The sequence below is a fragment of the Centruroides sculpturatus genome, unplaced genomic scaffold (genome assembly GCF_000671375.1).
Source record: "Centruroides sculpturatus isolate CEXI.00-Female unplaced genomic scaffold, Cexi_2.0 scaffold700, whole genome shotgun sequence".
NCBI classification, from domain to species: Eukaryota; Metazoa; Arthropoda; class Arachnida; order Scorpiones; family Buthidae; genus Centruroides; species Centruroides sculpturatus.
This window is the reverse complement of record NW_019385123.1, coordinates 253,048-267,106: the sequence shown is the minus strand read 5'-3', so window position 1 is coordinate 267,106 and position 14,059 is coordinate 253,048. Positions and strand designations below refer to the sequence as shown.

At 27.5% G+C, this 14,059-nt stretch overlaps 1 protein-coding gene across 6 annotated transcripts in view; it reads left to right on the top strand.

Annotated features, from left to right (window-relative positions):
- The first annotated feature begins 2,212 nt into the window (after window positions 1–2,212).
- The window catches only part of LOC111635081 (G patch domain-containing protein 8-like), a 98,293-nt gene continuing 86,446 nt past the window's right edge, over window positions 2,213–14,059 (top strand). Inside the window, exons 1-4 of one of the 6 annotated variants that reach the window (XM_023379935.1) lie at window positions 2,229–2,288; window positions 11,188–11,262; window positions 11,349–11,474; window positions 11,682–12,449. Coding sequence is in view for 1 of the 6 variants with exons in the window: in XM_023379932.1 (XP_023235700.1) it covers window positions 2,241–2,288; window positions 11,188–11,262; window positions 11,402–11,474 (196 nt within the window). In the remaining 5 variants the exon portion in view is untranslated. Of the gene's footprint in view, window positions 2,289–11,187; window positions 11,263–11,348; window positions 12,450–14,059 lie in introns of those variants that run through there. The other 5 variants (XM_023379934.1, XM_023379932.1, XM_023379933.1 and 2 more) reach the window with 5 other exon arrangements.

The following is a 14,059-nucleotide window of genomic DNA, read 5'->3' as shown; positions in this document are numbered from 1 at the left end:
AAATAGCAACATTAATGAAAAATGTGAATGAATAAATTATAAGTTTATAACAATAGAAAACAGAGATCATTAACATGCAGTAGATTAATCATCAGATAATGAATTTAAATTAAAATAAACTATTTAAGAATATCTAATTTATGTTAATTTATATGAAAATGTATACAAAAATATTAGAATGATCTCAGCATTATTATTATTTTTTTGTAGTTAAAATTACAGCAAAAAATGTTTTATTGTCACACCAACTTTGTTATATTTGACTAATAATTGTAGACAATTCCTATAACAAGTATTATGTATAGAGCAAATAGTATAAACAAATGTTTAATTATAGTATAGTATTCTATATATTGTTTCATTGCTAGAGAAAAAACAAGCTAGCGACTTCCCATTTGGCCATTTGCCATTTCAAAGCTTGATGACTGATGTTCATTTCCTGATGCAACATATGTATTCAACTAATCAAATAGGCTCTTTCTATGTATCAAGCACCTGTTAAATGGCATTTTATATAATTATTATAATTTATATATATCATTTTAATTATCTCGTCTTAAAATCTATTATCATTTAATTGTATCATCAAATTACGATAAAAAGTGTAATTTGATGAATAATAAAAACAATAGTTTAAATTTTCGATATAATAAACTGATTATAAATATTAAACATAATTTAGAGTTAGCTGCTTAAGGTATAGAACAGTTTTTCTCAACTTCTAACGAATTGTCGTTCCCTTCAACGTAGTATCGCCCCCTTCACTTCAAAATTCTGATGCCGAGGGCCAAGGCTAACACTAAATTCGTACTTCATTGAATAGACTAGTGACTAATATAATGTTATTTGTTTAATTATTGTACGATATAACGAATAAAATATTTAATTATTCTTAATATAATGTTTTACTATATCGCCCAGAAAATTGTTTTTCCCCCCAAAAATATAAATTGTTACTAATCGCCCCTTCAACGTGGAAAAACGCCCACATGGGGGCGATATCACCCCCGTTGAGAAACACTGGTATAGAACATGAAGCGGTTAACTCTAAATTTTTCATATTTTACTTAATAGAATATATGTATTATATTCAATACTTGTATATATAGACTTAAATATAAGTTGAATATAACCGATATATGTCTATTAGCATGCGCTTCCGCATCAAATATTCCAGAGGTGTAGTCAAAGTTAATAGTTACACCAATAAATTTTTATTTAATTGGATTTTTTACAGTTTATAGAACTACAGTATTGCATCAATGGACGGCCGGATGGCGGAGCGGCCAAGGTTTTTTATTTTTATTTTTTAACTCTTTCCGGTTGCTAGTTTGTTTGTTTGGTTCGGCCAGGCCCAAAATGGGACGGCCGGGTGCTGAGGGACGGGGATCGACATATTTGGTCGGACCACCCCCGAAAAATCCCCAGTGGCCGAACCCATAATGGGCTTGCTGAATAAGGCCCTCTTAGTGCCCACAGGGCGGAAAGAGTTTTTAAAAAGTATTGCATCAATACAGAAAGACAGATAAAACGTCCCATGATCGAGAATGTAAGATTACCTAACCCAGGAGTGGCCAACAGTTTTTGCCCCGAGACAAATTGGAAATAAAGCTTTTTCCACGGGCCGAACCAGAGGCTGCCCTAGGAAGATTTTGAGGTGGTGCGAGATCTCATTGTAGTGTCACTCCGTAGATACTAACTTGTACATAGAGATTACAGATACTGTACATTTTTCACATTATCATGCTTTATCAACATTCTACGCTATACTTACGAGATTTGTAATGGAGCATTAATACACAATTAGATCTTTTAAAAAAAAAGGAAATAAACGTTATATGAAGTGCATTTAAACCGTTCCATTTAACGTTTATTAAATGGTACTACAATATGATTTTATATCGTATTTTTTCTTAGAAGATGATCCGTTTAACACGAGTTGAGGGAAGGTCTCATTCTACTTTCGTTGATCGATTTATCAGAACGAATAAATTCTGAAAAATACGAAAATATAGACTATTTATTAACCGATCCTACAGATATTCCGTAATTAAAAAAAATTAGATATGAATAAAATTTCATCCAAAAAACAGAAAAAAAAACAAAGAGAAAGAACAGAATTACATCAAATCATTGGAGAATTGAATATTTTTAATAGTAAGATATTCTTCCGTAAATATTTTAATATTAACAAAGCGCCTCTACCGATTAACTTTAACAAATCTTCACAGTAGTGCAAAATGGCGGCGGAAAGGTTTTCTAGGTTTCACGAAGATCGCGATTATCAAGTAAGTTTCCATAAACAAATGAACATTTTTTCATAAATATAATTTCACCAATGGTTAAAGAATCTTAAAATTCTTATATAAAACTTATTAAATGTATTTGAAAATGTTGCATTAGTTAAATATTGTTTTGATAATGGCAACTGTTTATATACGAACCAAGCGGAGAGATATATTTATATTCAATTGAATTGTATGTAATTTTAAAAATTTTAAATTAATAAGTAAGAAAAAAAAAGATAGATTTTAATTACATTTAGTGTCTTAAAATGTAAGAATTATATAATCTAAGCGTGAAATTATCTTAGAATAATTTTTTCTAGGCCTAAATTTTAGGCTTACGTTAAATATATTTGTATATATTTTTTTATAGTAAAGTAAATTATGATTTTTTATTGTAAATTTTTGGAATATTTTGTTAACATTTTAGGAAATTGATTGATTTTAAAGATGAAATATTTTTATTTTTTCAGAGTTTTTAAATTAAATATCTTTTTTTTTTTAATTTTTAAGCAGATATTCTGAAGAATATAACATTTCCAGCATTTATTGCTAGATATTTACATAATACTGCAAGAATTACATATACATTGTTTAGAAAAAGTATAGAAAACGCTTTTCATACAGTAACTTGCCTCACTTTATTGCAAAATGTTTTTATATAATGCGTCAGTCATGGTAGATTACATTTTATTTTGAGTCATTAGATTTTACACAGTGATATTTGGATTATTCTTAGATATTTTGGACTTGGCTGTTACTCGTAAAAATGTCCACCATTGGCAAGAAATCAGATGAATGAAAAAGTGAAATTGTATTTGAAATTAATTATTTTCTGAAGACAGCTGCCAATAAATCTATTAAATTATGAACTGTGTAAGTTTTGGTGAAAAAATACATTCTTGTTTAATGGGAACAAAATTTTGCATACTACGATGTTTAGAATTAAACTATTTCAATAAAAATATTAGGTCAATTATATATATACAGTAGAGCATCGATTAACTGTCAACCGACCGTTCTAGTCGGCAAATTTCAAATGTCCGCTAGTGATGTGACACTACAATATTTGGCTATGTCTTGGATACTTTAATATTATTTTTGTTAAATTTTTGCGTGTTTTAGCTGGCATCAAACGGCTCGACCATTGAAGGGAGGCCAGTATTTAAACGAGACTTAATTTTCAAATTATGAGTGGTTGTTTGTTTTGTGAGCAATAAAATAATTTAAAAATAATTTTTAATGATACAATAGCGACGATTATTATTTTAAAAAATTTGTTAGGCTAAACATCGATGAAAATTCAACGCAAAGTTGGTTAATAGCGATATACTAATATACTAATTACATGGGATATCCTAATATACTATACTAATAATGTATTTTTTTCGTTATTTTCGGTTATCCGATTTTTTCAGTTATCCGACCAACCTGAGTCCCCAATTGAGTCGGATAATCAATGCTCTACTATATTTTTTAAATCACTATATAAATATTATTTTGAGTATATGTGTTTTGGGAAGCTTTTCCTTCACTATAGATTTGTTTTTCGTGTTGACATGGTCTGAGAGTTGGAATTATGCCAATGTAAAATTTTACATTCTTCTATATCTTCTGTTTTGAATAATAAGATTTGAAAATCACTTATATTTCATTTTATTTTGATACTTTTCTTTTTATTCCTGTATAGCGAATATAAGGAAACAACTTTAATTCATTCTGAACAATATAGTTCAGTACAGTGTTTTTGAGTCAATTTGCAAAATGATTTTTTTTAACTTTATTATAATCAGTTAGGAACATTATATAATTTTTTCTAAATTAATTAAATTGAGATTTGAGAGAACATATTAATCAGAGTTAGTTTTGTTAAATCTTGGATAGTGTTGCAATTATGTTTTTTTTTATTGAGAAATAAATGTTTGAATTTTTCTTTCATTCTATACTTTTATCATTTTCAGACCTAACCTCTGTTAAAAACATTGATGTGATTATGATTCATGTGATCCATTCTCTGTATTTATATAGAAATAAATATCTTAGTATAATTAGTATATGTAAAGAAATTACTATTGCAGAGAAATTCTAACTCTAACATAGAAGAAAAAAATATTTGTTTTATTAATGAATATTGTATAGCAATATTGGTTACAGTAGTTTTGATGATGTTTTCTACCCAAAAGATTTGATAGAGAAAGAAACTGTTTTTGAATAGGAGCATTTTACACTAGCTTTATAGTTTAAAATGTTGGAACATATGGAAACAAAGATGTGTCAGTTTTGTAGAATTTATAAGTAGTATAGTGATAACAAGTTAAGGTATTAATAATGGTAGATTTGGCTTTAAACAGTGATGAGTGAGAAAGAGGATAGTTGTGTAAAATACTCTAGACAAATTTCTGCTTTTTTGTTATTATATGTGGGGTGTGTCCTTTTATTGACAAGTAGGCATAAAGGGCAATGTTTTTTATTGGTCTTGACCTGAAAGGAAAGTCTAGGACACACTGTATTTCTGTCCTACTTAAAAATTCTGCAGAATTTGTGTTATTCTTCTGTTTCTATCAATTTCTAACATTTGAAATCCTAATGCTAGTAAACATAGTGATTATCATATACATCCATAGAGCAGACACTCTAACACCCATCAGAAATTAAAATTACAGGCAATATTACTGTGAAAAATATTTTGATTATCTTTTATTATTTATATGAATAAAAATACAAAGCATATTTAGAAGTCAGGATTTAAAATTTTAGTTATTATTGACTATTATATTTTAGTAATTTCAGGACAAATGTTTACAAAATAAGAATATTTATATATATCTAGTAAAACAAATATTTCATGCAAATGCTATTATTTTAAGATAGCATGCACAATTATAAACTTGTTGTAATATGTTGATTAATAGAAATAAAATTGAAATCATCACCAATGCTACAAATGACTTATTTTTAGCATGGGGAATTAATTAACAATGTTTTTATATCCAAAAGTGCAATATTTCTTTGCAACAACAATGGTCTTGTGCAATTTTTTTCTGAAAAGTTATTTAAGAAATGCACCAACTTTTTGTGAAAAGACAAACTTTTTTAGTTTTTGGCTAACTTTTTCATCGTTATTATTTTTTTGAAAATTTAATCATATTTTTATGATTTAAAATATATTTTGATGTTAATATTTATTTTTTTATAATAAATCTATGAAAAAAATGAAGGGAAATAGGTGTTTGTAAAATTATGATAATTTCTATTTAGCTACTTAAGACAATTCAGAAAAAGGTTTAAATACAGTTTATTACTATAATTTATAAATTTCCTGTGCAGGGGAAATGAGTGAATATTTTGTTTTAATTCAAGCCAACATGATATCTTACCCATTAAATATTGTCAAGGCTTTTTCATATAACTGATTTTCTTTTTCAGTTCTTTTTAAGGCTCTGTTTCAGTTTATTTTTTCATAAAAATGAAGACTGTGGTTCAGTAACTAAGATTAACTTGGCTTCAATCACATAACAATGTAAAAAGGCAGTGATGTCATGAGTAACTAACTGAACTGATTAGAAACAACATTCCAATTTCTCTTTTAATCCATAAGATATCTTTATTTTAGCTGATTTTCCCAATTAATGTCTACAGATGTAGTTTAAATGCTATTCCATTATTTTTGTGGCTATTGCCATAATAATTTTTCTATTGCAAATTTCCTTTAAACCTCATTTGTGCAATTGGACATATTCTGCACCCCTGCCTGGGAGCTAAAGATTTGAATGAACCCGTTTTTTTTTATGTGCTTTGTTTTTCATCACAATTGTAGACTTGTTTTGCACTTAATTAAGATATATTTTTTTGTAATCTCTTGGAATTTATAGGTATACTTGTTATGGCTATGTTTGTGCTTAGTTTTTCCTTTCCATGTGTGTATTTTTGAATCTGCTGAAGCATTTTGCATTCATGTCAAAAATGGATTACTATTTATTTTTTTGTTCAACTCTAACAGTTGCTTGGATGATTAGTATTGTCAGAAGAATTTCTTCGCTTCTTTGCCAAATAAACCAATGAAATAATATAAGGTCCAGTTGGTCATTACTGGAGATTTTCATTATTTTCACTTAGTTACTTTTCCATCAGATTTTTTTATATTACTAATAAAATCTTGTTTATTTATTGAAAGTTACTAATTTTTAATACATTTTTCTGCTGAATGAAAAACTAAAAACTGGAAATAATTACAAATCTTAACTCCATTAATCATTGGATTTTATGGTATTTTGGAGTTAATATTTTGCTGTTGTTTGACATTATGATTTTATTTGTGATATTAACTGTAGTTTGGTGTTTTGTTATACCTTAAATTAATCATATGTTGTTAGGGCAATTTACAAATGCATTAATATTAGTTATGATAGTATTTAACAAACAATACCTAGTTAAGGAGTTCCTCCATTAGAAGTTTTTCTGTGTAAGAAGTTTAATTTTAAAAGTCTTAATTATCCTGTCAAAAATGTTCCCATTTAAGAAAATTTACCACTTAAGTGGACTTAAATTCTTGTCCACGATTGAAAAATGGATTTGCTTAAGTTTTTCAGCTGCATCCTATTGAAAATTTGGGATTGTCTGTAAATTAAGTAACACTATTTTTATACATTCTAGCTACCATTTTAACCCCTGTAACACCCTGTAATTTGCTGTTGCACATAACCACTGAAAATTATGTAATGCATATCCTTGATCAACTCTAAAGTTTTACAGTTAAAATTTGACAAATTAAAAGCATATGTTCAACTTCAGGATGTTAAATGAGCTGGAATCTATTAAAAATTATTTGAATTGTTGATAATAAATAAGAAATAAACTTTAAATTTAAATGATTAATTTAATCTTTTTATTATTATACATTACAAATATAGTTTCTTTTAAATTAATGTTTTTTTTTTTTTTTTTAGAATTAGACAACAAAAGTTATAGTCAAATCTGAGAAGTTTTCATTTAGCAATAAACTGCTGGTAGTTTAATCCTTATGTATTTAACAAACAATACTAGTGATTTAAAGACATTAGCATTGTGCAATGTTTTTGTAAATTCCTTGTAACACATCACAGTGATTATCAGCTTACCCACCCTTATATCAGTATTATGTAATTTATGGATTGTCTGCTTTATACATTTAATTGCATATAGCAATGTTTCTCAACAGGGATGATGTCGCCCCATGTGGGCGTTTTTCCATGTTGAGGGGGCGATTTGTAACAATTTATATTTTGGGGGCAAAAACAATTTTCTGGGCGATATAGTAAAACATTATATTAAGAATAATTAGATATTTTATTTGTTATATCGTACAATAATTAAACAAATAACATTATACTAGTTAATACTCTATTCAATGCAGTACGAACTTGGCGTTAGTCTTGGCCCTCGGCATCGGAATTTTGAAGTGAAGGAGGCGATACTACGATGAAAGGGGCGACGGTTCGTTAGAGGTTGAGAAACACTGGCATATAGGAAAAGAAAAAAATTTACATTAGAACATGAACAAAATTTTGTGTCATTGTGCATGTGACTATGAGATATTTTGAATATGGATTTTACAATATTTTTTAACAATTACCTGCAACAAACAGCAAGTTATAACAAGCACTACTAATACATAGGTGATGGTGAAAGTCTTCGATGAATTTTAGTATGATATTTGTGGATCTGTGGTTTTTGTGGGAATCAAAAGATGTATTCTTTTACATAACAGAATAGATAAAGCAGCCTACATTAGACAAATATCTAAATAAAAAAAGTAGTGTATATAAGCCTAATTCACTGTAAGTAGTGGTACATTGTTAAATAAATATGGATTATTGAAAAAAGCTAAAATATTTACTTTTCTGCTTAAGAAGTTTTTAAATTAGTCCTTTGAAAAACTTTTTAACTGAGTTCTACTATATTTCCTAAAATCTATCATGATATAACCTAAATAGGGATGAAATCAATTCTGTTGATATTTCATGTTTTGTCTTTGACACAATCTTAACTAATACAAATTAATAACAAAAGTATGGTATTTAGCTTTTTGTTCATGTCTCATGAATTCTGTCTTAGGATATTTTGTGGGAAAAATTTGACAATAATACAGAAATAAATGCCATTTTCTGGCTTTCACAAGTTTTTATCTTACAAGGAGAGGTCATAGCATGGTCATAACAGATTTCAGTAATATTTGTACAGATAACATAGTTGTCAATCATCAGCATTTTATATCCTCCATCAGTGGATAGGCTGCTTTTCCCTTTTGTCAGCATTTTTAAAGAGTTTGATATCATCACAGAAACACTTTATTTAACAAGTCTAATAACAATATATATGCCAAAGACAATGTATGTATTTTATTTCAAACAGCTGAAGGGAACCAGAAAGACGTTCTAAGGTCTTTCTGGTTCCCTTTGTTCAATTGTTCAATTTGTTCAATTGTTTTGTTCAATTGGGAAAGAACCAAGATTGATATTTTTATATATTAATATGTATATTGGTTTAGATATGAAAATTTTAGCTCAAATATGATAATTTTAAATGGCAGATATAATAAATTGCATCAAGTGTGGCAATGTTAGTGCTATCATGTTGGCAGTTAAATCAATCATGGCTGACTCATCAGCAGAAGGAAAGGAGTTATTTTTACAGTTAGTCCAAATTATTGAGTATCACTATAATTTATCTGCCGAAAATAAGAAAAAAAAATCATCTGATTCATCACTTAAGCATATACAGGCCATATTATATAAACTTTCTCAAGAAAAGAAACCATATGGTTCTTTGGGATTTGTGGGATTTTGCTAATGATGGTTTTGTCACACAACATTTCAGGGCTTCCCCTATATTACTGTGCAGCAAAAGGAAAAGATATTCACTATAATAAGAAAAAGTAAGACAGAGATAGGAAATAAATTACAGTAAAAAAAATTATAGTTCTTAATAATTGCAGTGAAAGTCAATAAACTGACCAGCAGCTATACATATATGAGTACATTGTAACAAATCAAAATATTGTGCAAAGGCTTATAAGAAGAAGCACTCATCATACAATATCAAGATTCATGACACATCAAGATGGAACACACAATAAATTTGGGTGTAACTTTATGATGTGTCCTGTAAAATACTTGACTTTTTTAAAACTGATGTTAATGAGTATAAAGCTATTGCCATACTCTTGACAGCATTTATGGCAATAGCTTTACATGATATCATATGTAGACATAAAATTAAATTTTGTTTATTAAAGGTATTTCATATAAGCATTGTGAAATATAAATGTTAATAAAGGATTTTTTTAATGCTGTTAGCATTTTTATTCAAAAAGCAACATTTTTCTACCAACATCTCATCTATTCCTCATTCTAAAGGTTGGCAAGTATGGGATAAGCCTTGGTAAAATAAAATGAGCAAAGGACAACTGTTTTAAAGAAAATAAGTTAAAAAATTCTGAGCAAGTTATAAGTAAGTTTTCTAAAGCATATTGAAGACCACATGGTTTGGTAGGAGTGTGCCTTGTTCACATTTGCATAGCCACTGGTTCAGATCTCAGTGAGAGTTTTTTTCAAATCAAAGCAATTTTTACATGAACTAATTGTAAACTACATGGATTTATACATTAGCTATTTATTTATTTATTAAAAATGTGCATTTTCTTTCTCTGAAAATTCATTTTCAGAATTGCTGTCTGTTAAAATTAAATTTAAAGAATTTTACATTTAGGAATGTAAGAATATCACAAACAATTTGATATTTTAAGCAATTAAAAAATTAAAAGAAAATTATTACTAATTACCAATATCACATTTAATTGTTATATGTAATGGTAAACAATTTGACTTTTGAATGTCCTTCTTATTGTTTACATCATAAGTATATTCCTTTTTCATAGCTAATAAAACAAGCAGACAGTAAACATAAATTAAAGCTATGACTTAAGAATAATAAAACCATAAACTGTAATAAAACTAATTATTTAAATTTTAAAATCAAACTATTTTTAATGGACAATTTTGTAAAGGAATTTTTATAGAAAGAAAATGAACATTTTTAATAGAAAATAAATAGCTAATATATAAATCCATGTAATTTATAATTATTTTATATAAAAGTTTTTTTGATTTGAAAAAAGCTTGCTCACTGAGATCTGAGTCATTGATCTTATAAATATGAACAAGGCCCATTTTCATCAAATCATGTGGTCTTTAATAAAAACTCTTTCTAACCTGTTACCAGTGCATTCTCCTTCTTCTACTAAATCGTAATGAACCAAAACAGCTCTTTAACAAACAAAAATAGCTCTTTACTAATGTTTTCGAACCCTAACGACTGTTCTTCTTCAGGTATTTTTGAATCTCTGATGGAAATACTGCTCATAAAACTTTAAATTCTTCATGTGGTCTTTGATGATATGTTCTGGAAAACTTACTTATGAGCCACTCATAATTTTACAAAGCATTCTTTGTTTCATTGCTCAATAAAGATTCATACTAATGCTTATTCATACAAACAATACTGAAATCTGTGATGACCATGTTGCAACCTATCCTTGTTAAGGTTTCATCTCTTGCAGATTTTACTTGCTATAAATCTTGCAGATTATTAAGTTGCTACAAAAATTTAAAAAGCTTAATTCAAGATACAAATTAGTTATTATGTAATTAAATCTGTATTAATAGTATGAAAAAGCCAAAAGTACTAGTTACAAAGAAAATTTATTCTTGTTAGTAAAGATTTAATTATGTAATAATAAAAAAGCTTATTTAAACAATAGATATAAATAAGAGTTTTATAGAATATTTAAAATATGTTTAATAGTTTATTAGTATTGAACTTGCAAAATGCTTCATTGATGAGATAATATTTTAAATCATTACAGGGTAAAAATATTGACAGCTATGATGATGGATTGCTTGAATTAGAGCAATCTTCAATGTCTCAACCTATCTCTGAGGTAAGTTTTATCTTGTCCTATAGAGCCTAAGCACCTAATGAAATTTCCAATGTAACAGTAACATATTATATATATATGCCCAATAGATTGTATTGTTTCTACTCTTGGCGTTTGTTTTTTGCCCTTCATTCAATTATAGGATAATCTTGGTTACCGCCTTCTTGAAAAACATGGATGGAAGAGTGGTAAAGGCTTGGGACGTGCTGAACAAGGTAAGAGCTTATTTCATGAGATTTAAATGATAATAATATCTACGAGTGAATTCTGTTCCTGTTTCCCCTCCATGACAAAGAAAATTGGGTAAGTAGTAGCAAGGTAAGTAGTTTTATAATAATAATAAGGCTTATTTTACACCTGAATTATCTGAAGGCTTTTCAAGAAGTTCTGGCAAGTCATTCACATTTTTGACTTTTCTACAGGTTTTTGGTCATACTCTGTGTTGCAATTGAGGCAGCACAGGCAAGAATTAATGTCCAACATCTGGCCATGGACCATGTAGTTAGCAAAGGGTGTTCCTCGCTTTATGCAAGCATTTTGAAATTGCTGATAACATGCATATGATAGGGAAATACCTGCAAAAGAGCCTGTGGTAATAATCAATAAACAAAAATGTATTCACTTATTTTAAATTTTAATATTACAAAAATGATTGAAATGCTATTGAGAATTAATTTGCTGATAATTTCATAAAAAATAAATTAAATAATAACATCTTTTTTAAGATGAGTTAATTTATTCCATTTTATCTATAAAATTGAAATTCAAAAGTAATTTTAAAGATTTTAATAAACCATTCCCCTTGCTTATAAGCTGTGGTAGTTATGAAACTGATGCCTGTGCTGCATTGCTGTTTTGTTCTGATTTTAAGTTCATTACTCTGTCCACAGTGGATTATTGAATGGAGTATGACTGCAGAGAAGCCAGAAACTGGGTTGAGCTGGAACGTTATAATGGATTACCTCATTCTATAGAACCTGCATAATATCTGTTGTGGTTACTTCTTTAAATCACTTTTGTTATTGGAAGTGTTAGACCTGAATCCTCAGGTGCTAGATGATGGTTTTAGAAGAGACTTTAACTTGATGGAATTGCAAAATTAATCATCACAAGTTTTTATTTTATTTTTACGTCAAAACATAATGGATTAATTACAACTTATTTGAAGCCTTTAGATATTAAGAAAATAGGTATTGTTATTACTTATATATATATATTATTTAGATTTAAATCATAATTTCATAATTAACTAGGAAATTATTTTTTTTAACTTACTTTAAGGTTAAAAACTCTATAAATGTTAAGTAAGTGTTAGATATATATATAAATAATAATAAATTATTTATCACTTTGCATGTCATGATTGAATCTTATACCACTGAATTTTTATTTTAAGAGTTTTTTTTAAAGTTCATTTATATTTTAATAATAATAATAATAATGTTAAGTTCAAGTAAATGATGTGAAATCTTGTGAAATAGTGATAAATTTAAAAATTAGATATATAGACTTATCAGTAAGTATTTTTGCATACACATTCTTGCCTTTGATGTATTGAGCTGCTATCTAAATTAGCTGATTTTTCAGAACAGTTTTAAATTTTTTTAAGTGGTGAAATAACAGTTAAATTCAGAATTTTATTCTATGAGAAATATTACTTATTTATTTAGCTATTAATTTATTATTAGCTTTGAAATGTTTTTCCAAGATTAACATCCCTGATGAACTTAATATGCCTATGATGATCTGAAGTTTTTATTATCTGAAATGTGCAAAAAGATATTTAAAAAAAATTAATTTGATATATTAGCATTTTAAAATTATTTATTATTGATTACATTTCAAAGTTTGTGTTAGTATGATATAATTTTTCCTTATTAATTTAAATTTTTCAAATATTGGATATAAAACTTTGATTAATCTATGCATCATTTCAACTGTAATTTCAAATAAGAATTAAAATATAAAATTATATAATGCATTAATTTAAATAAAATAATTATATAATTTGTCAAAAAAGTCAATTGAAAAATTAATGAAGTGTTATCATTTGATTTTTGACAAATTGTATAATTTGATTAAAAACTATATTATTTTAGTTTTTTAAAGATTAATTATTTTAGATTTTTAAATGTGTGATGTCTTGCAAACAAAATAATCAAAAATTCTTTTTGACAATTAGTGTGTAAAAATTCTGTTCAGGAAATCATGAAAGTATGTTATAATCCACTGAGAGAGAGAATTTTATACAGATGTATTTTTTTTTAATGTTTTTATAAAATAAAATTTATGATATAATTATTATATCATATAGTTTAGAGATAAAATAATGATAAACTGCCTTCCTTTCTTAAAATATACTTTTAATAATCTGAACTTCCAATAATCCAAATTTTTTAGTAATAAAACTGAAATTTGGAGAAAAATTATGCAAGATGTTCATTGACTATCTAAGTGAAACTGAAGTATAATCATCTGAAATTCTTTTCTTACCAAAGTAAGATTTGATCAAGAAGAAAAGTTATTAAAAATGTCAATTACCAAGCCAAAAAAAATTGGCTTTTTTTATGTTGATAAATCAGCATTAGAGAGGTTGAGGCGCACGTTTTAAACGTGTACGTGTGACGTTCGGCGCCGCTTTCCCGTAAGCCTAAAAGTTTGACGATGGTGTTTGGAATGTCGAGCGTAATTCCACCGACTATCCAAACACCATTGTTAAACTTTTAGGCTTACGGGAAAGCGGCGCCGAACGTCACACGTACACGTTTACACGTTTAAAACGTGCGCCTCAACCTCTCTA